The sequence below is a fragment of the Styela clava genome, chromosome 6 (assembly GCF_964204865.1).
Source record: "Styela clava chromosome 6, kaStyClav1.hap1.2, whole genome shotgun sequence".
Taxonomy (NCBI): domain Eukaryota; kingdom Metazoa; phylum Chordata; class Ascidiacea; order Stolidobranchia; family Styelidae; genus Styela; species Styela clava.
In genome coordinates this window covers 15,393,622-15,420,434 of record NC_135255.1, presented here as the reverse complement: position 1 = coordinate 15,420,434, position 26,813 = coordinate 15,393,622, and the positions used below count along the sequence as shown (strand labels likewise).

At 35.3% G+C, this 26,813-nt stretch overlaps 2 protein-coding genes across 2 annotated transcripts; both read right to left on the bottom strand.

The window, feature by feature from the left end:
• Positions 1–575: 575 nt before the first annotated feature.
• LOC144424324 (uncharacterized) lies at positions 576–9,864 on the bottom strand. Its single transcript, XM_078113515.1, has 3 exons — positions 9,497–9,864; positions 3,378–3,493; positions 576–2,221 (listed from the first exon to the last, which is right to left on the bottom strand). The coding sequence occupies exons 1-3, from the start codon at positions 9,522–9,524 to the stop codon at positions 1,874–1,876; spliced, it is 492 nt and encodes a 163-aa protein (XP_077969641.1). The 5' UTR covers positions 9,525–9,864; the 3' UTR covers positions 576–1,873.
• Positions 9,865–10,356: 492 nt separating this feature from the next.
• LOC120330932 (alpha-actinin-1-like) lies at positions 10,357–26,330 on the bottom strand. The gene is made up of 22 exons (XM_039397922.2): positions 26,173–26,330; positions 25,725–25,829; positions 25,134–25,263; positions 24,593–24,679; positions 23,667–23,754; positions 20,977–21,058; positions 20,036–20,117; positions 19,559–19,644; positions 19,107–19,199; positions 18,667–18,792; positions 18,026–18,207; positions 17,503–17,632; positions 17,339–17,430; positions 16,670–16,778; positions 15,961–16,101; positions 15,301–15,435; positions 14,534–14,692; positions 14,035–14,160; positions 13,177–13,377; positions 12,633–12,716; positions 11,644–11,802; positions 10,357–11,136 (listed from the first exon to the last, which is right to left on the bottom strand). The coding sequence occupies exons 1-22, from the start codon at positions 26,245–26,247 to the stop codon at positions 10,978–10,980; spliced, it is 2,631 nt and encodes an 876-aa protein (XP_039253856.1). The 5' UTR covers positions 26,248–26,330; the 3' UTR covers positions 10,357–10,977.
• Between the last annotated feature and the right edge of the window lie 483 nt (positions 26,331–26,813).

Below are 26,813 nucleotides of genomic sequence, written 5' to 3'. Positions count from 1 at the left end.
ATTATTTGATAGTTTTTCTTCGTGTGAAATGTTTTTAAGTGTGCCTTTTTTGAGTGCCCGACATTGCATTATATTATCTGTTCCGGTTATTTCAATTTTTTGCCGGTCCGCGAGTACATTTAATTTAATTTTACCGGTCCGCCAGGATAGAAAGGTTGGGAACCACTGGACTCACTTTAACTCATAGTACGTTTAAAGCATTGACGTAGAAAGAGAATTCATGATAATATTACATGCGTCATGGTATGGTTATTATTAGTTTATTTCTTTCAGTTCTAAAGCCTGGCTTGAAATGAAATTTCTAGCTTGCAGGAATGTATCAAAATGAACCGAAATAAAAGTGACTAAAATGTACAATAAGAGTGTCCAATCAGTTTATATTTAGATCATAAATACAAGTCAAATTGCAGCGATGTGGTTGTTACTTATCGATCTTAAGAGGTATTTGTATGTCTGTGTGTGTGTGTGTCTGTTAGATGAACGCGATATCTCACGATTAATTATGTTGTATAATTAGCGAGTTATTAACTAATTACCGATCTAAGATCGATAAGTCTTCGGTCTCCGACCGATATTCTCGTTTACAGTCTTGATAAAGTTAACACGACCTATGTGTCAGGAGCTCAAATGCAAATGTAATCATATCCCCGATATTTCATTCCTAATGGCATTCGAACATCCATCACGTAGGGAAATTTGTTTAAACGAGGAGAAAATGGTAAAGCTTTCTCAGAAGCATGTAGGTTACTTTTATTCAATTTTATTGTTCAACGGTTTGCTACGGATAATCTTACTTGTTCCCATTTAAGTCAAGGTTTGAGAACTAGATTATGCGATTTACAGGGAATATAAATGCCCAAAATATATATATTTCAATTCATACATTTTACATATTACTGATCATTGCTTACGTTTGACTTCTTTTCCCAGCAATTCTTGTCTGTAAACAATTATTTTCACTCTAGTTGAGCAATTATGATAACATGTGTTAAAAAATTTAATGATTAAAAATAGCAAAAATGTACCACACGATATTTTTGAACGATAAGAATTGAAAATGATTGTGATATCGATTTCTATTTTGAACAAAGTTATGACACATTTTTACAAATAAAATATAAAATTGCTAAATAAGCTTCAAGTCACAAAAATACAATAATTACAATGCCATAATGTAGTAACTTCTGGCTTTCTAACAGCAAGTTGTAACTTGTTTTCAAGAGAGCATAAATGGCATTAGGCATATTTCAACTTCGTGCACTATAACAATGAATAAGGGTTGATGATGGGAATGTACAATTTTATTATACATATATTTTCAAATAACTTGTAAATGTTCGCATCCATGCTAAAGAAGATTTTGCACTGTCAGGTGAGACAATTGTTTTTAAAATTCACAGTAGATAAAATTAAGTAATACCCAAAAATCCATTTCTTCTATGATGCACGTTGTTTCACATGAAAATTTATAGTTTTTTTTCTAATGGACGTCGAAAATGTATTTTTTCACATGCTTGATTTTGACAACTACGTGATCAACGAGCACAATGTTTCTAGTCCACTACCGATAACGTAAACGTTTTCTATTATGGCAGAACACTCCCGATTAAAACTTCTGACGAATAACTCAAATGTCCGGTTTTGACAATCAGCGATAAGCCAAGTTTCAGTGGATTCTTCTGGTTGGTAATGAATTGTGCAACTGCATTCTTCTACTGCGCCTGGCGTTACTGCAAACGCGACGCTCTTATTTGCTCATAAATATTAAGGCAGTGCAGCATCTGTTATTACTTCGTCGGAATAAACCTCAAATTTGATCATCTAAGTTTTGATCTTCTCATAAAAATGTCAAAAATGAACGTATAATAGATGTCTACCGCAGATGAAAATGTTCAACACCGTCACCATATGAACCTTTCGTCAAATCGTTTCTTTCAATTCTGTATCCGACTTTTATATTATCGGTCAGATTAAAATGATGTTTAGCTTTAGCGATGGCTTTTTTGCACCATTTACACGGTTCGTGATTGCTGTATATCAATACTGAGTCTGGTATACAACCGTTATTTTTAATCAATTTTCCAAGCTCTGAATCGTCGAAAGGTACTTTCAGTGCATCTTGTGGTCTTTTAGGATTTCCAACGAGAAGAGCTTCTGCGTGAACAGTGTAAATCCTGTTTTCTTTTGCATCGAACCATCCTGATTGGCTTTCCGCATATTTCTGTCAAGTAGTAAGTGATATTATCGGTGACGGTAGTGAAACCCTCTATGTAGGGGGTGAATACCCTCTTTAAAAGTTTAAACCTTAATTTTCAGGCGTGACACTCTATTCTTAACGTAAATAAAAATGTATTTGAATATCCAGTAAGTGGCTCGTTATGTCGACGGAGAGGATCAGTCAAATACAAAACATATTTTCATAAGCTACAAATAGTTTAATCAATAATACCGAAATATCTACCACCTCCTATTTGAGTTCTATTACGTATTCGGGGACTAGCCAAGTGACTCCCGTAGTATTTGTACCTGAAATTATTGCCTAACCCTAACCTGGTACACCTACTACGTTCCGGTGTTCGCCACCTTGGTTCACATACTTCGGGAGTACCGAAAAATGTATGTAGGCAGCTATGAAAAATGGCAATAATATGTAACGCTTCATATAAATGTAATAGTCATACACAACATTTGAAACGCCGAATATAATCAATGCTGGTCGTCATCTGCGACTCATTTCATGCGTCGTCCAACGTGAAAAACAAGTACGGGTTCAACGATTATCAACACCACCACTGGATATAACGTAGTTTAGGTATATAGTTCTGTTCAGAGTACTCGGGCTCAATTTTGGCTCAATAAACTGGGGTACCGAAGATTAAGAATATGAGGCGTGAGCATCAGTCTCTAACTTACAGTAATTGACGCAAACGTTTGCAGACATGGGCAAAGTACAGCCGGCGGGCCGGATATCGCCCGTTGGTTGATTCAATCTGGCCCGCCTGATGCTGTCACAACCAAAATGAAACCAAATTTTGATGTCCCAGCCAAAAATAACTCGAGGAATTTATTGAGATTGGGGGTAAATTTAGTTTTGGCACGAGGTTTATTGTTTTTCACTGTTGCTTTTGTAACACTGTAAATATTGTTCATAAAATTAACTTTTCACGTCATATTTACATGGCCCGCCAGTCTGGGTAAGCAAAATTTTTGACCCCTGGTTCAAAAACATTGCCCACCCCTGCGTTAGAGTCTAACGGTTAGACTGTTTTCTTCCTCATGTACAGTACTAATATTGTATATTGATTGGTACGGTGCTTCGAAGTAAACTCAATCATTTCTAGAAAGTTAATATTTGAATGAAAAGCATTTGGAATTACCATACAATCTTCATCACTTTCTGAACGAACATAAAGTACTGCATATTGATGCATTTCTGAGGGTGATTTCTTACTTCCCCAGTCTTGCATTTGGCGAAAAATTTGCTTTATATCACCTTAAAAAAAAGATATATATAATATTAAAACATAGAGAGACAAGAACATGTGATACAAGCGAATTTTTTCCGTGAATGCCACAGAAATTCGTTTTAGAGTTAGTGTTGGTGTATGTATATATATGTACTAACACTATACGGGTAGAAAGCAAAATATATTTATTTTGTATAAATAATTATTGATATTGTCTCGAGAATATTTGCATTATGAAGTCACATATTGTTCGTTTATATTGCGTCGCATGTTGCTATTCCTGTGCTACCGGTACTGTTCGACACTTGGTATGCTTTCGTGATTTGGAACCAAGTGCTGGGATTTGGTACACCTTAATTTTTGTTCCTATATTTTGAGCTGGCGGATATAATAATGTCGAGACGACTATGCTCATAATACAGCCGTCCGAGTTTTTTTTGTTTGGTTTGACGGCGCTCGCGTGAGGACGTCTGACGGAGTCGGGAATTACTTCATACCGATACTACCCATATACTACAAGGAAAATTGTGAGTTGTATTTATTCCTATTTCTTATTGGGAAACTTAATATTTCAACCCATTTTATCGGCTGCGGCCGGTAAAGTGGGATATGTATGGAATCGAGGAACAGACAAATAAACGTCGGGGCGAGGATGAAATTGGGCCTTCAATCAAATTGAGAAATGTTGCATTAACTAAAACGACAGAAGCGGAAAGTCACCAATTCCGCGTTGTGGTGTCAGGTATTGACCGTCCAATAAGGACATACAATCCTAATGCAGTTAATAAAGGGTTACGTGAACAAATCGGTGAATACAAAGTCGTGAAAGTTTTGGCTAGTGGAGAACTATTGGTAGATTGTTGTGGAAAATCCCAAATGACGAAACTGTCAAATTGTAAACAATTGGGTGACGCGAAAATTCATATTAAAGCGGAAGAATATAAACAAACAAACGTTCAGTCGAAAGGTGTAATTAGTGGAGTGCCGATTGACATATCTGACTCCGAGCCATTAAGCTTTCTAAGCGATCCAACACGTCATAAAGTCGCAGAGATTTGAGGTACGAAAGACAAACAATACTTCATTAAATAATACTGAAACAACTCCAAGTTTATCCGTTCTATTATTTTTCGATACTACCCGCTTGCCTTCAGTCGTACATGTGGGGTACTTAAGATTTGCAGTACGAGTATACAATCCGCCACCTCTAAGATGTTTTAACTGCCGGTCTTTTGGACATATTTCCAAAAATTGTCGGGGATCAACGCGGTGCGCGAGGTGCGGAATACGTCACCTTACCAATGCATGTGAAAAAGCAGAGAGAGTATGTTTACATTGTAAAGGAAATCATAGTGCGGCATATGGCGGATGTCCTAGATACAAAGAAGAGTCACATATACAAAAAATTCGTGCTCAACAAAGCGTCACTTATTGGGAGGCAAGATCAATTGCCAGAAAAAACAACATTGCAGCTGGTCCAATTTTTTCAGAGGAAAATTTTCCCGCTATGCCGGGCCCCGAATGTTCTTCTAATCTAGAAATATTTCGTCATACTATGTCTCAGCCAATACAGTCAGTTGATCTGTCACAAACTACAAGTTGTCAACATAGAATAACGCGGTCAATGAAAAATCAACTGCCTTTCCAGCGAGGTCCACAATATGACGGCATGAGTATACGTAATACTGATGAGGACATTCAAATACCCAAAATAAATTCATTATCGTTTTGTGCTTTCATAGCAGATATCATAAAAGTCACTTTAAACTCGATTTCTAAAGAATCAGAATTGGACATGATCTCAGAAATAATAAAAACGACGCATAAAAATATTGGGATGATTTCAGATAAACAGAAACTTGTTTCCTTAGTTCATCTGAAATAATGGTACTCTCACTAATGTAATGAAACTGCATAGGCATATATAGAAAAATACACGAATTCAAACATTATATAGATATCTTGTCTTCAAAGCCAAATGTCATTTTGCTCTAAGAGACTTTTTTAGCTAGCAAATACACGCCTGCTTTATATGGTTATACGTTAATTAGACAAGATCGGAACACTTTTGGTGGAGGGCTATGCATGTTCGTGGATAACTCGTTACCACACACTCCCCTGCCGTTAACCACCTATCAAGAAATAGAGATACAAGGCATTGTTGTCGAAGATATCAAGATTGTTAATATATATATTCCGCCGGATGCACACCTTGATGAACATGAATTCAAGTCAGTATTCGTACAACTACACTCAAACACACTTGAGAGATTTCAACTCACACCACACACTCTGGGGCAGTTCATACTGCAACACATCTGGGCGTATACTTTCCAAGTTGATTGACCTACATTCCTATGTCGTTCTGAATAATTGTCCAACTAGATTGAATATCCATCTCAATGCTACTAATCATAGTTCGCTATTAGACCTCTCTCTCGCCAGTGCTAATATTGCACACAGATGCGTCACTCGTGTATCAGACGAACTAATCGGGAGCGACCATTACATAATTACAACATCTGTTGATATTAGGATGTCAATGTCACCCCAATTCAAACCAAATTGGGCATTCAAACGAACGAACTGGGATAAATTTAATCGACTTTCAGATACTCATATATCAGATGTAATAAAATCTGAAGACGTTGAAGTTTTTTGCGACAATTTCCCAAATTCGCTTGTCACGGTTGCAAGAATGTCTATCCCCAAAACTAAACCATATAAAAAACCAGTAACCCCTTGGTGGAATGATGAATGCTCCAAACTTATAAGACTGAAACGAAAAGCTTACAACAGGATGAAACGATCCATGTCACCTATCGATATAATTAATTTTAAACGTTGCAGAGCAAACGCACTTCGCGGAATATTAGAGGCAAAAAAGACCTGTTGGCAAAACTATTGTAGTTCTCTCAGCAAAAACTCAAACGTTACACATCTATGGAGAACAGTTCGTGCAATGTCAAATATAGGTAACAATCAATTTAAAATACCAGCAATAGTTGACAATAATCGTACTTTAGTTGATGATTCCGAAAAAGTCAATGCGTTTGGACGTTATTTTACATCAGTCAGCTCATCCGATAACTATTCCACGAACTTTTTAATCAGAAAATTACAGTTTGAAAAATCTTGTCAAGTTGAAGTAAAAGATACGAACGGCATTCCAGATGTTCCTTTTTCGGAATGGGAACTAGACAACGCTTTGCGACCGAGAAAGAATACATCTCCCGGATATGATGAAATATGTTATCCTATGCTCAGACACTTGCCCCATAAATGTAAAATAATACTCCTACAACTTTTTAATCTTATTTGGGTAAAAGGACAATTACCAGCTCATTGGCGCCACTCCATCGTAGTTCCCATATTAAAATCTAACAAACCAAATAATCTTATATCATCATTCCGACCCATTTCGTTGACGTCCAACTTATGTAAGGTAATGGAGCGACTAATTGCAAACCGGCTCAAATGGTATCTTGAAAAGTTTAGTTTGATAACGACGAAACAATCTGGAATTAGAAATCATCGCTCAACAACCGATGATATCCTTCGAATACATGATGATATCTAGAAAGCTTTGGCAAATAAAAGAACTGTTCTAGCAGTGTTTCTCGATATAGAAAAGGCTTACGACATGGTCTGGCGTTGTGGTCTCTTATACAAACTGTATAATATTGGGATACGCTGTCGATCTTTTATGTGGATTAAATCGTTTTTGTTGATCCGTACCTTTCAAGTCCGTATCGACAACACAATGTCCGATATATTCAAGCTCGATAACGGAATTTCTCAAGTTAGCGTTTTATCCCCACTTCCTTTCAATGTTATGACAAACGATTTGCCCCATTGTGTTTCTTCAAACATAGCGCTCTTTGCGGACGACTGCAGTATTTGGGAAGTTGAGTTACGTATTGATCATCTTTTTACAAAGGCCCAAACTAATCTAGACAATATTAATTACTGGTGCAATAATTGGGGGTTTCGCCTCTCGAAAACAAAATCAAAAGCCATTCTTTTCACGAGACGAAGAAAACTGCCACATACAATATTGAAAATAGAAGGATCTAGTTATAAAATTGAGAAGGACTGCAAATACCTGGGAGTCATATTCGATTCACGACTGACATAGAGAAAACATATTGAATACATAGAAAAAAGATGCGGTAAAAGAGTGAATTTGTTACGTGCATTATCGGGTACGAAGTGGGGTGCAAAGAGGAATACCTAGCTCACAGTATATAGGGCGATAATAAAACCAGTTATCGAGTATGGCATGGAAGCAATTTATTTTACATCTCCGACTATATTGCGGAAACTGGCCGTAATCCAATCACAATGTTTACGCATTTGCTTGGGTGCAATAAAAAGTACTTCTATTATAGCTTTACAATCCCAGTGTAACGAAATGCCTTTACATATTACACATTATAGAAAATGTCTACATTACAAATGCAGAATGATCCCTCATGACAGCGAAATTACAGCACAATTATTTAAACAGTCGTGGGAAGAATATTTTCCTGACAAACCATCATTTGCAACGTTTAATATGAAAACAACCAACAGCTTTTTCACCGACTTTTCTGTTGCAAAAGATGTCAATTTCGAGCTTCCTCCCTGGATAATGAAGCCACCGCAAATTGATACATCGTTAACGATTTATGGTACAACATGTTCACCAACAACACTTCGAACGTCATTCCTTACCATATACACGAAAATTATCGAGACTCTATGTGCGAGTATTCACTGACGGTTCGAAAAACCCATTTGGCGTGGGTGCTGCATATTATGTGCCTCAAGCGAAAGTAGAGAAAAACTGAAATAACATCGTTTTGTCTCTTCATATACACCGGAGCTATACGCAATTCTGGGTTGTCTCAGATGGATCGCAACAACAAGACCGGAACGTGTATTGATAATAACAGATTGTCCCAATGCCCTTTCAGCTCTTCTTAATTATTCAGCATTCGAAAACATATTAATTGCGAAAATAGCTACAATAAACTCGATGTTAACAAAACAAGGAATACAAATTACATTCCTATGGTCACCAGCTCACGTATAGGAATTATCGGAAACGAAATAGTGGATAACCTGGCAAAAGGAGCAATCAACAAACTTTCCCTTGATGCAATTCTGCCACTTTCCGTCTCAGAAACAAAATCATATTTTGATACATTGGCTCAAGAAAAATGGAATACGGAATATGTTAATAGTGAATCAGCAAGCCATTATAAAATATTTCATCCTACCACGATGTCACGACTAGAAAACGAAACTTTGTCACGTAAATATCAAGTTCTTTTATTCCGACTGCAAAGTGGTCATTGCGCCCTGAATGCACATTTACATAAAATTGGCTGTCATTCTGACGGATTTTGTGAACAGTGTTTCGTACCTGAGACCGTAGCCCACTACCTATTGCATTGTTAACGATATAATCATCAAAGAAGCCCAGTCATTAGCAAAGCCAGAAAACTTAAACTGGAAATGACTTTGGAAGAAGTGCTTAGTAACATGGACATTATTGTAACTGTTATCGAATTTGTTTTTTCTACGGGCAGAAATGTTTAGAAATAATTACCTATTGTAATTGATTCAATTGTATAATTATATATTCGTAAATATTGTATTATATGTTAGTATAGGATTTTTAAATTCAAAATGATCAAAGGCGCAAAAGACCACTGTAGTTACGAGCGCCATAAAACATATAACAACAACAACCGTCCGACACAGTACTGTAACATTTTTGCTCGATATTCCAAAACTGTTGCCATCGGCTGTTACGAGGTTGACATTGGTTTTAAAAGTATGCAGATATCAATAAACTTTACATTCAATCGTGACGTGGTGACATATCCAAAATTGGGTGCTCCCGAAGTATTCGTACAGAGTAATATATAATATATTCTTATTAATTCTCAGTGTTATATGACCAAAAACAATTCTCCCTTCAACGCAGTTTAAAATGATCTTAAACTTAAGAATTGTAAATAGTTATTTTTAATTCTTACCGGTTTTACAATATAGTTTGTCGTCCATTTTTGAATCCGTAAATAAATATCTCAGTTCTGCACATACAATACAATTTCTGCCTCTCAATGTCTTTTCTTTTCTTGTGATAAAGTACCTATAATATCTTTCGTGAAATGCGCTGCGTACCAATACTGTGGTATCACTTGTTTCAGAAATACCTTATCACGGTCGACTGCCTCGCGCTTTGGTTGCGTTCTTGTATTGCTTAAGTTGTGAGGCAGCGTCAATCAGCGATTATTATTGTTTGTTTCGAATATGTAAGGGACTATGTATTACAAAAACGAATATTATTTTGGCATTGTATTTGTTAGAACCATTTCACTACCTGGTATTTGTGCATAAGTAAGCATTACAATATGGTGCTCCCGTAAGTATGTGCACCAGGATGGCGCACAACCTAAACATAGTATGTGTACCAGGCCAGGGTTCAGTGCTCATCTTGTTACACATACTACGGATGCGCCTAAAAATATACCGACTGTCAAAGTTTTGCTATTTGGCTTAAACCGGTCCGAACAGAGATAATCAAGCAGAACTTGAATGGCAGCCATGGCAGTTTCTTCGCCGCGAGAGTACTTCCTCAGTACAGCGAATATATAGCAGTAGGCCTACTGTTGCCTAAATTTCCTGAATTGTTGTTTATGGTGACTGTATTTCACATTACACAGATTTTGCTTACGGTTCGATATGACTCTGCCTCACAGAATAACATATATATAGCCTACTTGTTTTCTTGCTATGCCTCAAACACGGTTACGCAAAAATGTTTACAGTTTTTCTGAGGATCACCTTACTTGGCTAAAAGTTCATCCACATAAAAATAAAACGTCAGCACAAATTTGTGTATATTGAAATTTATTAGGCGTTGGTCTTATATCCACTCAGGACCAAACGAATACAAAGTAAACCGAGACCGTTTTTTTCTGGGTTAATGAAATGAAAATAAATAAAGTCTCACTGGCCACACACAACCGTGCTTTAACTTGCATACACAGATGAAATATAACATGCATAGAATATAATACAAGTATGTAGCATTTGAATATTCATTCCAGAAATATGGAAGTCCGTTTTAGTCCAAATTTGAGGCATGTTTGTTTGAAGTATTTTTCACGTCGCTAAGTTTTGGAAACTGGTAGAAATCTATGCTTAGTATGAGTATTCCGTGTAAGCAATAACCAACCACATTTCGTACAAGGTGTCACGAAGAAAAATCCTTCACATTAATTCAAGAAATGTATGTTAAATATTTTAGTCTAGTAGCAAGCCTACATCATGACTGAAAAATAATGAAATCAGTGAACTGAAATAATCGTATCTCGTGGCAATCTGTGCATTAACAATTTTTTCGAGTCAAAATAGAAATACAGGGAAAGCTGTATTTAATGATATACATCCAGTCTAGTAATCCATTAGGATTCTATTGGTTATCATGTCCTGCATCTTGAAGGACGCAAGTTTATAGATCAGACTCTCCATAAAGGCCAGATGAGAAGCTTTCGTAATCCAAAGCTTCGTCAGGCGCGTCGCCTCCAGTATATTTCGACATCCTTGAAATGCAGTATTCGGCTTGGTCTGGTGGTAATTCTCTACGTATTTCGTTAGGCAGAATGTATGGCTGAAAAAATATAGAATCTCATTTATATAAACGGAATGGGATAATATTCCATTCAAGTCGCAACAAGAAATCTCTTATTGTCCGATTTAGTGTGTAGGTGGTTATTTTATCTACATCGCTTCAGAAGTGTATGTACCAATATGGAGGTAACTATTTTTGCTCGCCTACTTTACATCAAGTTGTGTAAAGGGACTGAAGCCTATGGTCAGGGGGTATATTCACTTGGCTAACACAGACAGTCCAGAACTCGTATAGAACTAAAATAAAGAAAATCGGAATAAAATTATGTTCTAACCTACACATACTACGGTAGTACATTTATCAACTCTATCAACGTTAGATTAAACAGAATATAAAATTGCCTCAAACTAGTTATAAATTTTTCAGCCGGATCATGCCTTTAAAGGCCGTTATCACTCAAGACTTTGGCAACCTATATGTGTCATTTGAATAGAAGTTTCAAAATATTTTTTCAAATAACTACTCCATCAAATTTGTATATTTTACCTTGTCTCCGGCTAAGACACGGAATGAATCAGTAACTTGCGCTGCTGTATCCTCAACTCTGACGTCTTTAGCCATGAAATCCATGAATGCCTCGAATGTTACATATTCCATGCCATTTGGATCGACCTCCTTCCATATCTTGTCGAAATTTTCGTCGCCCTGGTTACAGATTAATGGAGAAGTTTAGTCATAGAATAGTTTCCATAATATAGAATAATAAAGTCTACGAAGAAAACATCATACTAATATATACATATATGATTTCGAAATCCGGAATTTTGATGTTTTACGGATATGATTAATAAATTTATATATTACATTGAGAACCAAACTTTTTAAGCCGCGCCACCTTTTTGTCAAGTCTCGCTCCCACCTCAAAGATAACCAGCTAACTATGAGCTACAAATAACAGATAGTAAGGTTTCACGCTAAGGATAATAAAGATACAAGAACAACAGCGATCTGCAATGTCTAAACAATAAAGATATGAAAATATCCGAAAAAAGGCGGGCACGATCAAATCTAACAAATATTTTTAGGTACTCCCGAAGTATGCGCACCAAGATGTCGCACAATCTTAACCCTAACCTGGTAACAACCTGAGTTCAGGTTGTGCGCCATCTTGGTGCGCATACTTCAGGAGGTTCTATTTTTATTTTTAATTAGCTTCCTGCCCTCAAATAATTGTCTACCTCCACCATTTGAGAGCCACTGATCTAAAGGTTAACAAACATTTCAAACTATAAACCACGGAGTTTAGGTTTTCAACCTTCCATACTCTCTCATCATTTTTAAATGCAGGTGATAAATGTGAATGATATAACCATACTCACTGACTACCAACCGAACATAACAACAAAAAAATGCAAATCTAGATAATGAGTTCTGGAAGGATTCTATTACAAACATTGTATAATCTTTATATTTCTGGCAACATGGTTAAATTTCACGTAATCTATTCAGGCACTCTGTCATGAATTACTGCTCACCTTTGGTTGTTTACTATCAACATCATGGCCAAGTGACAGTAGACATCCTCTGAATTCACTCTTCTCCAATTTGCCAGATCTATCCTATTAAAATAGAAAAACGTAAAGACTCAATTATATGTGATCAAATGTTTTTAAACACCTTATTACGGACAAAATGGATTGCGCTTCGATGTCTCACACCGCATATACAAAGGCCATCTCGGTAAGAAAGGATTGTCATTTGGTTATTACCTATTTAGTAACTTACGTATGCAATCCCAAATAAAGAAATTTAGTTGGATATGGATATGCTAAGTGTATTGGCAAAAGGTAGCAAGTTGGTACAACATATGCAATAATCTCGGAGGCGGAAAATTTTTACTTTTTCTAAATATATTATGACATGCATTCAATAAATTTGTAGGCTACTTTTCTACTGTTTTGTTCAAATCAAATAAGTAAAATTTATTCGAGCCGTGTCCAAGAAGATTTCTTTTATTATAGACGAAATAGAATATGATGATACTTTGAATTCCACAGGAAAAGTATAACTTTGACTTACTTTATCGAAGTGATCAAACGACGCCCTGAATTCTTTGATTTGATCTTCGCTGAGTGACAAAGCATCTCGTAGAAGAATTTGGTTTTCGACTTCGTTGATGGTTCTACCGCAAGTAGAACGAAGATGATCCCATTCTGTGCGAATATGTTCCATCGTCAGTGCAGTGTGAGGGTTGTCGTATATTCTAGCAAGATTGATCGCCTGAAACAATTTCAATGTTTGTCATTAGGAACGAACCTTTGTGGGAATCCGGTTTTTCCACACACGCATATATATATATCCTTATTTCAAGGGCATCCAAGGCATATCAGTCAGAGCTATATTTTATGAAAACGGCGATGACATCCTTGAACATGAAATCACGAAGTCACAAATCAAGTTTTTGTCGTATTTCACGAACAAGAATGTTAAATTCCACAATGATATAGCAGTCAGGTCAGGCTTATTTTTTTCAACCAGTAAAAAAGTCAGTTTCGCACAAAATACGAAGAAAAAAGATAATCAAACATTTTAACTGGGGAAGGGAAGCAAGCAGTGACACCAAAGGATCTGATATCTAATAAAAAAAAGATCGGGAAGTTTAGTTTGGGAACTACTGATTTACCGAGAATGTGGTTTTTATACTGTACTGTATAGAAAATTAATCAACTAATATATTCAGGGATAGTTATATATTTAGGATTAGATTGGAAAGTCATCAGACCATAAGATTGTCAGGGTATTCTCCACTTCAGCAGCATGGCTTGAAATATAGTTTGGGCAATTTTTAAAGGTGACCTAGGTCAGTAGGTATAGCCACAGATATAACAATAATGTCGTACATCAGTCATAACCAAATTTAAATGTTTGTTTCTGTACCTGGTGAGTTGTTTCCATTTCTTCAATGTCTGGTTTTCTTTCTTCAATACTTTCAAGATGTTTCTGTAAGGTTTCTAATGTTTCTTCCAAAGATCCAGATGAACTCAGAGAAATTGTCCTACATTTCTGAAAAATATATGTTTTTTGTAGCTAGGGTATTAAGCTGTCAGTTTGGATACGCATGAAGGTTAACTATGAATATGATAACGAAGACGACTTAGTCCATAGACTCAACTTGATAACTATCCGCAATAGTTTCGAAATTGTGCCAAGAGTTAAGGGCGAGTATATGGAGTCGTTGTTTGGCAAGTATTCATTGAAACCCGAGGGTATTTGTTTACTCGTCGAATGATTATTTTACATCCGACTGGTAGCGTCACTGCCTCCATCGAAACCAAACAAATATGAATATTATTGACCTATTAAGGGTAAGCCATGTTTGGCGCTTCATCGGCGAACATGAAGCTTAATTCACATCAGTAAGAATACATCTGCTTACCTCGTTTTGTTCTTGCATCCATTTGTCAGAAGCATTTGCAAGTTCAGCGAAATGAACTCTTAATTTCTCATGTTCAGTTTGTACTTTCAATTCTTCCTCCAAGTCTAATTTACGCTTCTCACTCAGTTCCACGAGTTTTCCCCAGTTTTGCTCAATTTCCTAGTGGAACAAACCATCAAATTGGAAGAAAAATGTCACAAGCACACAATCTCAAAGGAATTATGATTTTCCACATAGTAGAGTAAATTAATGCTTCTTAATGTACGATGTTCGAAACGCTTTACAGCAGTGGTCGACAAACTGCGGCCCGCCGGCGCACAATTTTTTCTGACCTTCCAACTACATTAATTTTATTACACAGAAACAAAAATAGGTCATACGTTATGTTGTAACAGGGACTGTTGTACGGCCTTTGATTTGTAGTAACGAGAATAAGTGAAAGCACATGTGCCTACCGTTACTTTTAATTAACACAGTAGTAAGAGTTGCGGCTGTGTCACAATTTGAAGTTTAATATGGCGATTGGTTACAGGAGGAAATTGGTGTTTTACGCACCTACTGGAAATGTATAAATTTGGCCCAGTAGTAAGTACATAAAGCTTGCAGATACTGCTTTACGGTATCAAAGAATACAGAAGTATTTGAACACCCAACTTGTGATATCATAGTCCTGGTTCGCAAAACTACGCCAGTTTATAAGCACCATTCAAAAATAATAATAATACAAGAGAAATATATTCTAAGACACTCTATCAACATTTACTTACGTTAGGTGACACAGAAGTGTAATGATTTCCTGTTTCGGGATCCGCAGCTGTTCCGCTGTATTCCATGATCGAATTTTTTTCATTTTCTGCGTCTCCGATGCTTGCTGTAAACGCTTCGTGCTCTACGATTAATTCCTAAAATCAAAACAAAAAGAGTATTTGGGTGAATGTAAAATATAGAAAAGTTGATTATTTTGCGTTGATAGACCGGTGCCTCAATAATTGTGTGTCCCACTTTGCCGCCTTTAACGCATTGCCCCACTTCGCCACGCCTATTTCATTTGCCCCACTGTTCTGCGTTAGGGTAGGCATTTATTCTGGAACATATGGTTAAGGTAAGCATGTGTTCTGGATTACGATAAATATCAAATTTTGTAGAAAATCGCGAGTATTCATACAAATCAAGATCGATACAATTCGGACAAGTGCAAGGGGTATGTTAGGTATATATATACCAGGCTGTAATACATTTTGCGCACTGCCTGAATGTAAACACGGTGATAGCTTCATCTACATCTAAGCAAGTGTTTATGTCAGTTATGTCTTGGTAAAAATCAAATATTTACGAGAACCGATTTTAATCGAATTGTTAAACTACGTTACGATTTTACTGGTTTAACTTGTGATTTCCAATAATTCAGAAACTACGCTTTGTCTTACATTACACTCGTCAATTGAGTGAACAATATGAGTATCTTCCATATCTTCCATTGCACTCAACATCCAGTTGTTGAGTTTTCCAGCTCTCTTTGCGTATTCCAAACATTGATTTTCGAGTTCTTCAAGTTCTGCCTCCTTTTCCTGTATTCAATGAAGATTTATAATTTTATATAATTAATTATTTCCCACAATGAAATGAATTATGAAAATATGTAGTAGATACCAATATCCAAAAGATAATTCGAACTTCGAAATCAGGAATGGGCAAATTACGGCCCATGGGCTGCATGCGGACTGCCAAAGTATTCTGTGTGACCCACTTCTCATGAAAGCAAGTTGTGAAAATTTCTTACAACTACGTGCAAGATTTACATTTATTCTCAAACTTCATTTAAAAAATATAAACTGTGAGTTGTTAAAATAATATTTTTTTTTATCTTCATTAATGTCACCCACTATTAAATGCAACACTATCACAGCATATGGGAATAGTAACTGTGGCACAACGTATTTGAAAAAAATAAAATACTTTTCTCATTGCGGCCATTTGCAAAAAAAAAAAATTCTCTGAATGCGGCCTACCCCTGGATTAAATGAAACACCTTGCCCCAGTTTTTTTTTTACATAATTAGCATCTTGTATCGTTTTAATCTTGCAAGGGATAATTTTTTTTGCGTCCCCCGGATCTAAAATAAAAATCTTACGATACCTTCAATGCAGCTGTTCTTTGATCCATTTCGGTACTTAGAGTTTCCCAGTCTTGTTTCACTTCATTGTTGATGTTCACGATAGTGTCAGCATCATAGTAGTGGAGTTTACTGTAAAAAATATTCACAAGGGTTTGAATTTCATATTATGAAAGCAGAATCAACGAACAATTTATTATTTGTCCATCAAAGGAATGCTAAAACCTAAAAGTGGTTTAAAAACGTAAATAATATAATGCAAGAGATTGTCTATTACAGTGTTTTTCGACCCACTCTTTCGCGGCCCTCGGGAACTAAAATTAAAATCCGGGGTATACTTGGGTGATAGTGGGTCTCAGTATTGGTTTCAAATTTGATCGATTTTAACGCTACCCATCGGAGCCTTTTGCGTTGCATCGGTGGGTCGTGACCCCCATTTTGAAGAGCCCTGGCCTATTATATCAGAGTCTTTCTAATCATATTGCAGTTGTGTATATTAGTGTTATGAAAAACGATTCCTATTATGTCTGACAACGGTATTGTTAGGGTGACAGGGTCAAGGTTAATTCAACTAGATATTGATTTATGATATTCAATATTGAAACTCAGCAATCTTGAGTTCGTGCTAAAATTATAATTGTGCAGAGGAAATCAACTCTTAATATTCAAATGCTAAAATTTTTAATCCTTACTTGAGCTCCTCAGCAATTTTATCGATTTGTTCAACTCTTTCGCTATGAGCTGCATAGTCGCTCTCAAATGCTTCATGTTTCTTCAGCAAAGCCTATATAAACATGAACAAAATTTTTATTTACGGATTAAAAAAATTCTTTCAGAAGTTGTGATGATTTCTTACCTTGCATTGCTGCAGAGTACATTCTTTGTAATCGTCACTGTTCAGCACTTCGTGTTTCCCTTCAGCCCATCCTTTATGTACAGCTACACGATGATGGAATTTTTTAGCAAGATGTTCTAAACTTTCCAATCTAATTAAAAAACAATTGTTATTGAATCGTATTTTAAAGATGCATAGGTACAGGGTTTCGCAAACTGCCACCTAGGGAAACGAACAAAGATCTCCATCAAGTACAATTTGCGATGTCTACTTTAACTATTTTTTTAATTTGTTATGATTTGAATTTTTTGCATTTTACCTTTAGCTTTGGTTTTTTTACGTTTTTATTTCTAAACGTTGCGATCAAAATGAATGATGTGAATAGGTCAAAGGCGAAATAGGTAGTTTAATAGAAATGTATGGGGCAGACGGTTTTGGGAAGAGGCGCATATATATTTTGGAAGTTTGAGAACCATTGTATTCACCCTGTTATCACAAGACAAAGTTTTCAAAATTTTTCATTTAGAAGTATTTGATATTTTACCTTCTCATTTCTGACAGCAGCCATTCCTCATATCCTTTCTCCGCGCCTTCAAGTCCTTTCCACGCTGATGCAATGTCCGAAACCAGTTTCCCTTCTGATGGCATGTAAGCAGGTCTATTACTCAATCTGAGCTTAGTTTGCAAAGTGTTGAAAATACTTTCTAGCTGGCCTTTTTCCTCGGCCTGTAAAACATATTTTTACCTTGATTATTAAGCAAATAGCAAGTATATTTGTGAGCTTTCGTTAGATCATTGTCCAATTTTCTTCAGACAAAACATGATATACCATAATTAAAGAAGAATAATGAAATAGCAGATTCTAAGATGCCCTCTTCTTGTGGCGATTGACGTGGTATAACCCTCTACCAGCATACCCAATGCAAAAGAAATATTATTTTCCAAAAAAAATGTTGCATGGGAGAAAAACGAACACAAAAAGGATTCACTCGGCAACCAAAGCGGCTGAATTATGGAAAAGAAGCCTTTAGTCCCCCAGATTATTTGGTGGTCTTCTAATTGAATAATTGTGTTTGGTAGCAGCGCCTGTATTTTTGATGTATTTTAAAATGTCCATTCGTAATATATGATATATTCTGATAAAGAGTTGGAATAATTAGGTTCCGGCGTTTGTTTTGCACCGACCTTTGGGGGTTTCTGTGTTCTTCTGTAATCTCTAAAATCCTCTAATTTCTTTTGAAGATCTTCCATCGTGTTGTCGGATGTTCTATTTTCGAGAGTGGGTTTAGTATTTTCAATCCATTCGAGAAGCTATAAAAAAGGAGTAACATTTTAGTTAGCACACATTTTTTTTCTATCGTTCTATCTACCGTTTTCTATCGAAAACGGATAAAATTGTTATTTCATTCAACGTATTTCATCTAAATTTATGGATAATTATGGATGCTGATATACATTTCTAACTTGTTGTTAAAGGAGTTTGGTAATAGAGTAAGAAACAATAGTACAGAGTGTCATCAGAGCCATCTTTTTTGTGACAATATAAATGTTTGATTGAAATATTGGCAATGTCGATTGAATTGATTTATTTGTCAATGAAGTTGATGGTATGTCTAACTACTCACATCACTGGCCAGCTTCTCATATTTGTCCATAAGTTCTTCATTCTCCTGATGAGCTCTCAGAGCTTGGTTGATCCTGTTTGCTGCTTGTTCAGCCTGATCGTTCGAAAATGAAAAAAATATTATTATGAAAAAAATTTTCAAACTTTTTTCAAAAATAATATTTTTTTCATTGTATTTATAAAAATTCCTGCACAAGTTTACTACGACAAGATTGAAAAAGGCTATTTGTGTAGTGGTGAACTAATTTTGAAAAAGGAGAATGAAAACCCGGTCGATTTGAAAAATCCCCCATTTAATAGCACAGTCAGCAGCTGACTGAAACCTTCAATTTTAAAACGTGAGAAACGTATCATATTATGATGTCGTTGCATATATTATAACAATCTGTGCCAAAATATTAGTCGGGGCATGTTGTAAATATTTGTATACTTACAACCGCTAAAAATATTTACCTTCTGAGCTCCAGAGAATGCATGATAATAGCAGGAGACATACGTCATGACAGCTCTTTCATCGGGTTTAGCAATGTCGATCAAATCTGCGTGAAAAAAACTGTTAATGGTAAAACTGTAGAATACGAATCGTTATCATAATATTATCGATTTGTATTGTCAACAATAAGGTGGTGAAAGTATCATCTGTTTACTTTCTGTTCGATAATCAACAACTAGAGAACTGGTAAATATGGATATTCAAATTTGGACTCTAGACATACTGTTGACTTGTGTTGTAATCAGATATTTGACACGACATATGGTATGTTATCATATACGCTCCATTAGTTTATCAGTGGCAATATTTAAGCTGCAAATATGACCTATAGTGTGATTTGTAAATAAATATATATTCCCCAAAATGTCTTCATAAACTCATCATATCGCTGAATAAAGTATGATTGACTAATCTTTATATGTGGTACTAATAAATACCTTCTGGGTCCAACATTCTAGGAATGTCCAAATGTTTCTCAGCAACTTCGAAAGCAGTTTCGAGATTTCTGCGAGGGTCTTCCTATAATGACGTTTTGCAACAGAATATGTAAATTTGTTACGTAAAATATTAGTTCATGTGAAACTACATGGCTTTGGGGTTTGGTAGTTCTGCCTATAATTAACTTGAAGTCGCGCCGCTGGTTGGAGATTTTAGATTCAAATTTAATGCTCAAAAGTGATTGATTGAATGAATATAATATATCAACTTATCTGCGTTTTTCGAGGCAGACATCTAAAAACCTCGTAAAATGGTACAGGAAGAGTTACAAACTTCCAAATATATATAAGTTTTACTGATAGATGAATATTAGTAGTATGGGGAGAGATTTGATGCTGAAACATTAAATATGAGGTAAATCACTGATGCCCAACTTAGCCAACAGTAATGGCTGTGTACTTGATCAACAAACGCAAGGGGGTTTCAAACCGCTGTGATGATGCGACGTACTTGAGGTAAATGACACCGATATTACCAATTGTGTAAATATTAATAAAACACATGGATCCAACATCAATTGGAATCTTTGGAATTGATTTTACGACCTTAACAGCCATAAGTCAAGTCATAATACAAATGCAGGGTCGTGCTATGCAAACCTGGCCAATGTAATAATTCGGCCATGGAATGTCAATAAAATATTATTAGCCTTCAATCCGAAAGGGTATTACAAATTGGGAACAGCGTATTATTCCGAATCAAAAACCGCATTTTAATACCCTTGAAATATTATTATCCCTTCAACCGAAAGTTTGTGTGAATACTTTTATTTCTAATCAAGTACCGGTATAACACATTAATAATAATTTAATATTGCAATTTCATATTTTCTTCAAATCCAGTTATTGATATGAATTCAAGTACTAGCATATTAAAATACCTTTGAGAGTGACTCGTAGTTTGGAATCAAATCAGGACGATGTCTATGTATAAGAGCACAGAATGCCAATCCATCTTTCCAACTGAAATCAAAAAATATCAATCAATTGCATTGTCATTTGATAGGAGTTTGGCTATAAATAATCACCCAAGTCATGAATAATTGAAACAAGTTTCTATAATTAACACGAAAGAGGATGGAATCTTACAATTATAGACTGAATTGCAGCTAAGATCTATTGTTTTACTCAATGCCCGCAATATAACGGATAATAAAATGAAACAGCTCATTGCTAGGAGAAAAATAGACGGGTGACATAATTAGTGATAGTTTTGTCGCGTTGAGATGCCAAATTAGCGATATAGATTTCATATAAATTTCATATTATTTTAAACACTGCCGTAACCCCATAATATTCTGAATCAGTTTCGAAACTTAAAATGGGATAAACTAACTCCAGCTTTGCGGGAAGACAGTCCTGTTCTAAATTTCGATGTGTTATACAACGTTTAAAGGCCATTCAAACACACTTCCCATAATACTATTAGTAGGTATAATTCTCGCCAAAAAGAGCTCATGTTTTTATCGATATGTGAATAAGATATATTTTGTTTGTACATATGCTCATGTTCATACACAAAGATATCCATTGGAATTCTTGCAACACAAATTCACAACCACAACATTATAATTGTGGCCAGTTAAACAATATCGATGCGTGGTGATTGTCCTTAATCAGGAAATAAAGTTGCGGTTTATATTATGAGTCAACGGAATGTAGTGTATGATTCATATTATAAACATATAATACAGTGTGTATTCTGCACAAATATACTTCACGTTAAGCTAGTATTGTCGGGTATTTCAATAACGCTGTTTCTAATTTATTTTTTAATGAACACAATGTTGAAGAAATTTATGGATAATGATACATTATCACAATTACAACTTCTAAACCACCGAGCGGGTACTCCCGTAGTATGTGTACCAGGTTAGGCCATAATTTTATTCCAATTTTCTTTATTTTAGTTCCATTACGAGTTCGGGGACTAGCCAAGTGACTCCCGTAGTATTTGTACCTGAAATTATGGCCCGACCCTGACTCTAATACATACTACGTTAATGTGTCCGCCATCTTGGTTCACATACTACGGGAGTATCTGGCTTTCAGAATAGTCTTTTTGTCACATCATTCAACGTTATCACATAGTTTCACGTCGTTATATATACAGTTATTGGAATCTTATTGATAAATTGTTCATCGGGCTTCAAAATGATGCGTTTCCGTGTTGTGACTTATTGCCGATTATTGTGCTTACATCGTCGAAACCCGTAAAAAGAAATTGCTGAGAGTGTAACAAAATCAGCATTTATAGTCAAGATCGCTGCTTAAGTAGAATTGGGAAATCTGATCCAGAAGGCCTAAAGTGCTAACGATCTCAGAAAAATGAATGTAATAACGTTCACTTTACAAATCTGTGTTCAACGAAATGTGTGTTCGATGATTGACTATTGGAAATTGATTGTGTGTTGTATCTTTCTATGCAACACGAAGCAAACCATTTACGTGCGTACGCCGGGGAAATCATTGCCAAAAGTTGTATTGACTTCCTCGTCAAACTATGAATCCAAGAAAATTACAAACTTTTGATTTTGATTAATTTAATTTGACAACGGCATTTTCGTTATAATTCCCATTGGTAAAGAATTTGGTGAAGTAATTTCTTAAAAATCGAAATCATATTACAATTTCACATGTCTTAACAAATATGCAAAACAAATCAATAAATATAATCTACATATCAGTTACTGATACTAAGTATTAATATTGCAGATTACATCAAATCAACAAATGTTTAATCACAAATATATACACGCGTCGTTAAACTGTGATAAACAATTACAATTCAAATCATTGAGATTGTCATAATCGTTTATAAAATACTACATTTCTGCAGCATTTCTACTATAAAGTCAACCTGTGATCGATAATCGTGATTTAAAGTTATAAATATATGAATCATTTGTGGTGACATCATGTTTGCTGCAGAGAATACTTAGACATCGTTTCCATATAAGGCAACTGTGTATTACTATGCGTGTGTTGCAAGTACCGTGGACTAAATATAGGTTTTCTGATTTGCTATGCACTATACTACAAAACGCCGCATTGAAAAATTAAGTATGGATCGTCCTCTATTCAGTAAAATAAGGCACCAACTAGAAACCGTTAATCTTTAAATGCGGTTCTATATACCTATTTCAAGTAAAAACTTGCGGATATTTCTTATTATTTTGCTGAATTTTTCAAATCGTTTTAATATAATTATATTCAATTAATTTAACAGAGAGTCGTCGACACTCAAAAGAGCAGTCAATTCTCTCTATCTCAACTACTGTGTGATTATTCCATATCTAAAATCTATCATATTAATAAGCAGCTCATGAAAATAATACCACCTCAGTGTATTTTAGTGATTTCAGGTGGTAATCTTTGTTTTGTGGAATAATAGAGTAAATATGTCCAGAAAGTAAGTTAATCGGTATTTAAGAAACACCATCCACGCAATATTTTTGATGCTAGAATTGCGACCATGTTATTATTAATTTTTGGTAATGGCTCAATGTGTCTGTAACAAATTATATGCTTATAATAGAGTGAGATTATAAGTTGCCCTTGTAAAACAAACCTCATATGAAAGTTTTGCACTTTTACATTCTTGTAAGGTGCGGTTTTCTTCTGACACCATAGCAACAGACCTTCCTTAGCAGACGATTCTGAAATACAAAGTATATATAATGAGTTACAAATTAATTTAATGTTAACTATACTAATTTTTGCTCTAGACAAATTGGATAATTTATGTTAATTCTAAATGATGATGATAATAAATGAATAATTGATAATAAGCTAATATCATTACAATGCGATTTATAACACATGTCTAACTTTTATCAGTCTTTGTAATAGTCAAATTTTTTTTTCAGTCAGTAAAATATAGCTAACAAAATAAAGAGAAATGAAATTTGAACACACAATTTTACCGGGGAGAAGCCGTGGGGAGTCAAAACTAGTTATCAGACAACAAAACCTAAAACGTTGATATATAAATAAAATTATTATATAATAATATTAAAGTATTAGTAAGAATGAAATCTGATCATCAGCACAGAGTCTGATTTATTTTGCTAGGGTTCACATAAAACGCTGGGGTAATTAATATTTGAATTATCTACATCAGGGGTGCGACCTTCAATACAGGAGGGCCAGATACAAATAACTGGGTGAAACCGCGGGCCGCATATTTATTTAACATAAGCTTTCTAGTAGTTGTGGGCACAAAAATTTTGGTTATTGATCTTATGGCATGTGTTGTTCTCTTCGCATAAGCTAACTGTTAGGGCATTGCAACGTCATAATAGACATCGATAATAAATTGGACTCGCGTATGGATTTTGCAATGCGAAGGGATCGGCACCTCTACGCGGGCCGCGCAAATTTTTTTTGGGCCGCATTTGGCCCCTGGGCCGCAAATTGCACACCCCCGATCTTATTATAACAGACTCTGGATAAACCTTCCAATCTTGTTACTAGATTGAGTGAAATTCTTCATACCTTCAACAGAAATGTCCTGGATGCTGAAACGCAAAATCACAGTCCAGATCATGCCAAGAGTCATCTTCAGGTTTCCATCTACAATTTCTGAAAATGTTTGTTTGAAAGTTACAAAGTTTAAATTTACACCGGTTTAAATGTCTGCAGTATAACATTCAGCCATTATTGAAATACTGAATATAATGGCATACAATTTGTTTGACAAAATAGCCTAGGGACTGTGCACCTTCAGAGGACATAAAAAAAACTTCATAACAACTATCAATCTGTTCATCATTGTTATATTCAAAACGGCTTTCAGTATGTTAGTGTTTTGTTTGGATAGTATGTTTGCATTTACCATCTCTAGTTTCGAAACGATCATAGTCACTCGTCGCCAGTATGCTCCAATCGGGCACCTCCGACTTGGCTCAAATTGTCAACTAACATGTGCTGGTATTTGATGAGAACGACTTTAATAATATTTTTTAGCTTTTGTTTTGAGATTTCAGTGCTTAATGTTATTCTCTAACATTGAGGCAATAAATAATGTGTCAGTTACCTTCAGCTCCTATTCCAACAAGCCTGACGCCTTGACTTTTAATAAAGTTGAGGGCCATGTTAACGTTAGAAACATGATGGACACGCATTTTCCCTTTCTCTGGCTTCCCCAATTTTTCATCAGAAATAATCTGCAAATAATATTCATATTAATATAACATGTCGTTTAAATTATGCAACGATACTTTGGTTGTAGCCGAAGGAATATTTTTCCAACAAGGTTCTAATTGGAAATGAACAATGACGTGGGTAATTTACCGTTGGGCGCACTATTGATTGCTTTCCAAAATTCAGCACCAATTCGTGACTCATATATGAATGATATATATATATATATATTTGATATTCATAAACAATTAAAAATATAGTCTTGGCGCGATGTCTCAATTAAAATATTTCTTTTGATTCGATTCTAAAATCTGAGTTTACTAAGATGAATCAAAGAGGAGAATATTGGGTGCTCCAGAAGTATTGTACCAAGATGGCGCACAACCTGAACATATTATGTATACCAGGTTAGGGTTGTTCAGTTGTGCGTCATCTTGATACGAATGCTTCCGGAGCGCCGAATATTGTGTATATCATAGCTTACCTCCAATAAAGCCAAAAGCTTCAATCCGCTTCGAAAATCTTGGTCAATTTCTTCGATATTTAGTTTACGTTTTCTTAGATGGGAATTGCACCAAGCAGTAAATGTCTAGAATTAAAATATATGAAAGTATATTCAATTCATTATTATATAAAGTTACTTGTTAACATGGGTCATGCAAAATATTTTAAGTGGAATTCCTTTTGTTATGTATGTCTATTCAACAGTTATGGGACGCTCGAGCGCGAGACCACAAAATATACTATTACTCAATTATAAAATAAAATATCACTTATTGTAAGCATACTCGGGAGTAAAAAAATTTGAAGTCAATTTCTTGAAGGTGCAGTGGCCAAAAATTTGTTTATTTTAAGGCTGACCCTGTCAAAATAAGGTCAATAGAGCAAGCCCCAACTGAAGTATAATCAGCTGAATATTACGGAATATTTACCTTTTTCTGCTGGCGCTCCCAAGCAAGATCCATAATCAACTTTTCGCCTTCGAGTTGTTGCTGATCTTCCGCCATCTTTTTTTATTTAGTTATATTCCAACGAAGAATGCTGCATGATTGGGTAAAAACAATCTATTTAAATGAAATTTTCACACCTTGTCATTGTAAGATATCTTACAAATGTCGCTCCCATTCTTCCATAATGATATGGAATCCGACCTCGTTCGAAGAGACTCAAAATAGTAACCAATGTTATATTGGGTATTACTTATCATTGGGAACAATTTGAATTAAGTCGTCGTTAAAAGAAGCACGTTTACATTGTATTAGATTTAGTCTGTTTATATTTTGATTGGTGTTTAAAGACTTGATTTCCTGAGCTGTACTTGAACGCATTGTTCATATAAATAAGTGAACTGAACATCGAAATCTATCAAGTATAGAAAAAAAAAATGAACTAAGACAAACCACTTTACGCTACTACACTTGGTATAATAACTTCTACGATATTTCTGTAGTATTTAAACACTAGAATTCTAGCAAATCAGTAACTATAATGTTACTTTACAAAGACTACAACTGCTCCTAAGTACACATTTGGTCGAGGAATTAATCACTACCTGATGATGGACAAAATCGTT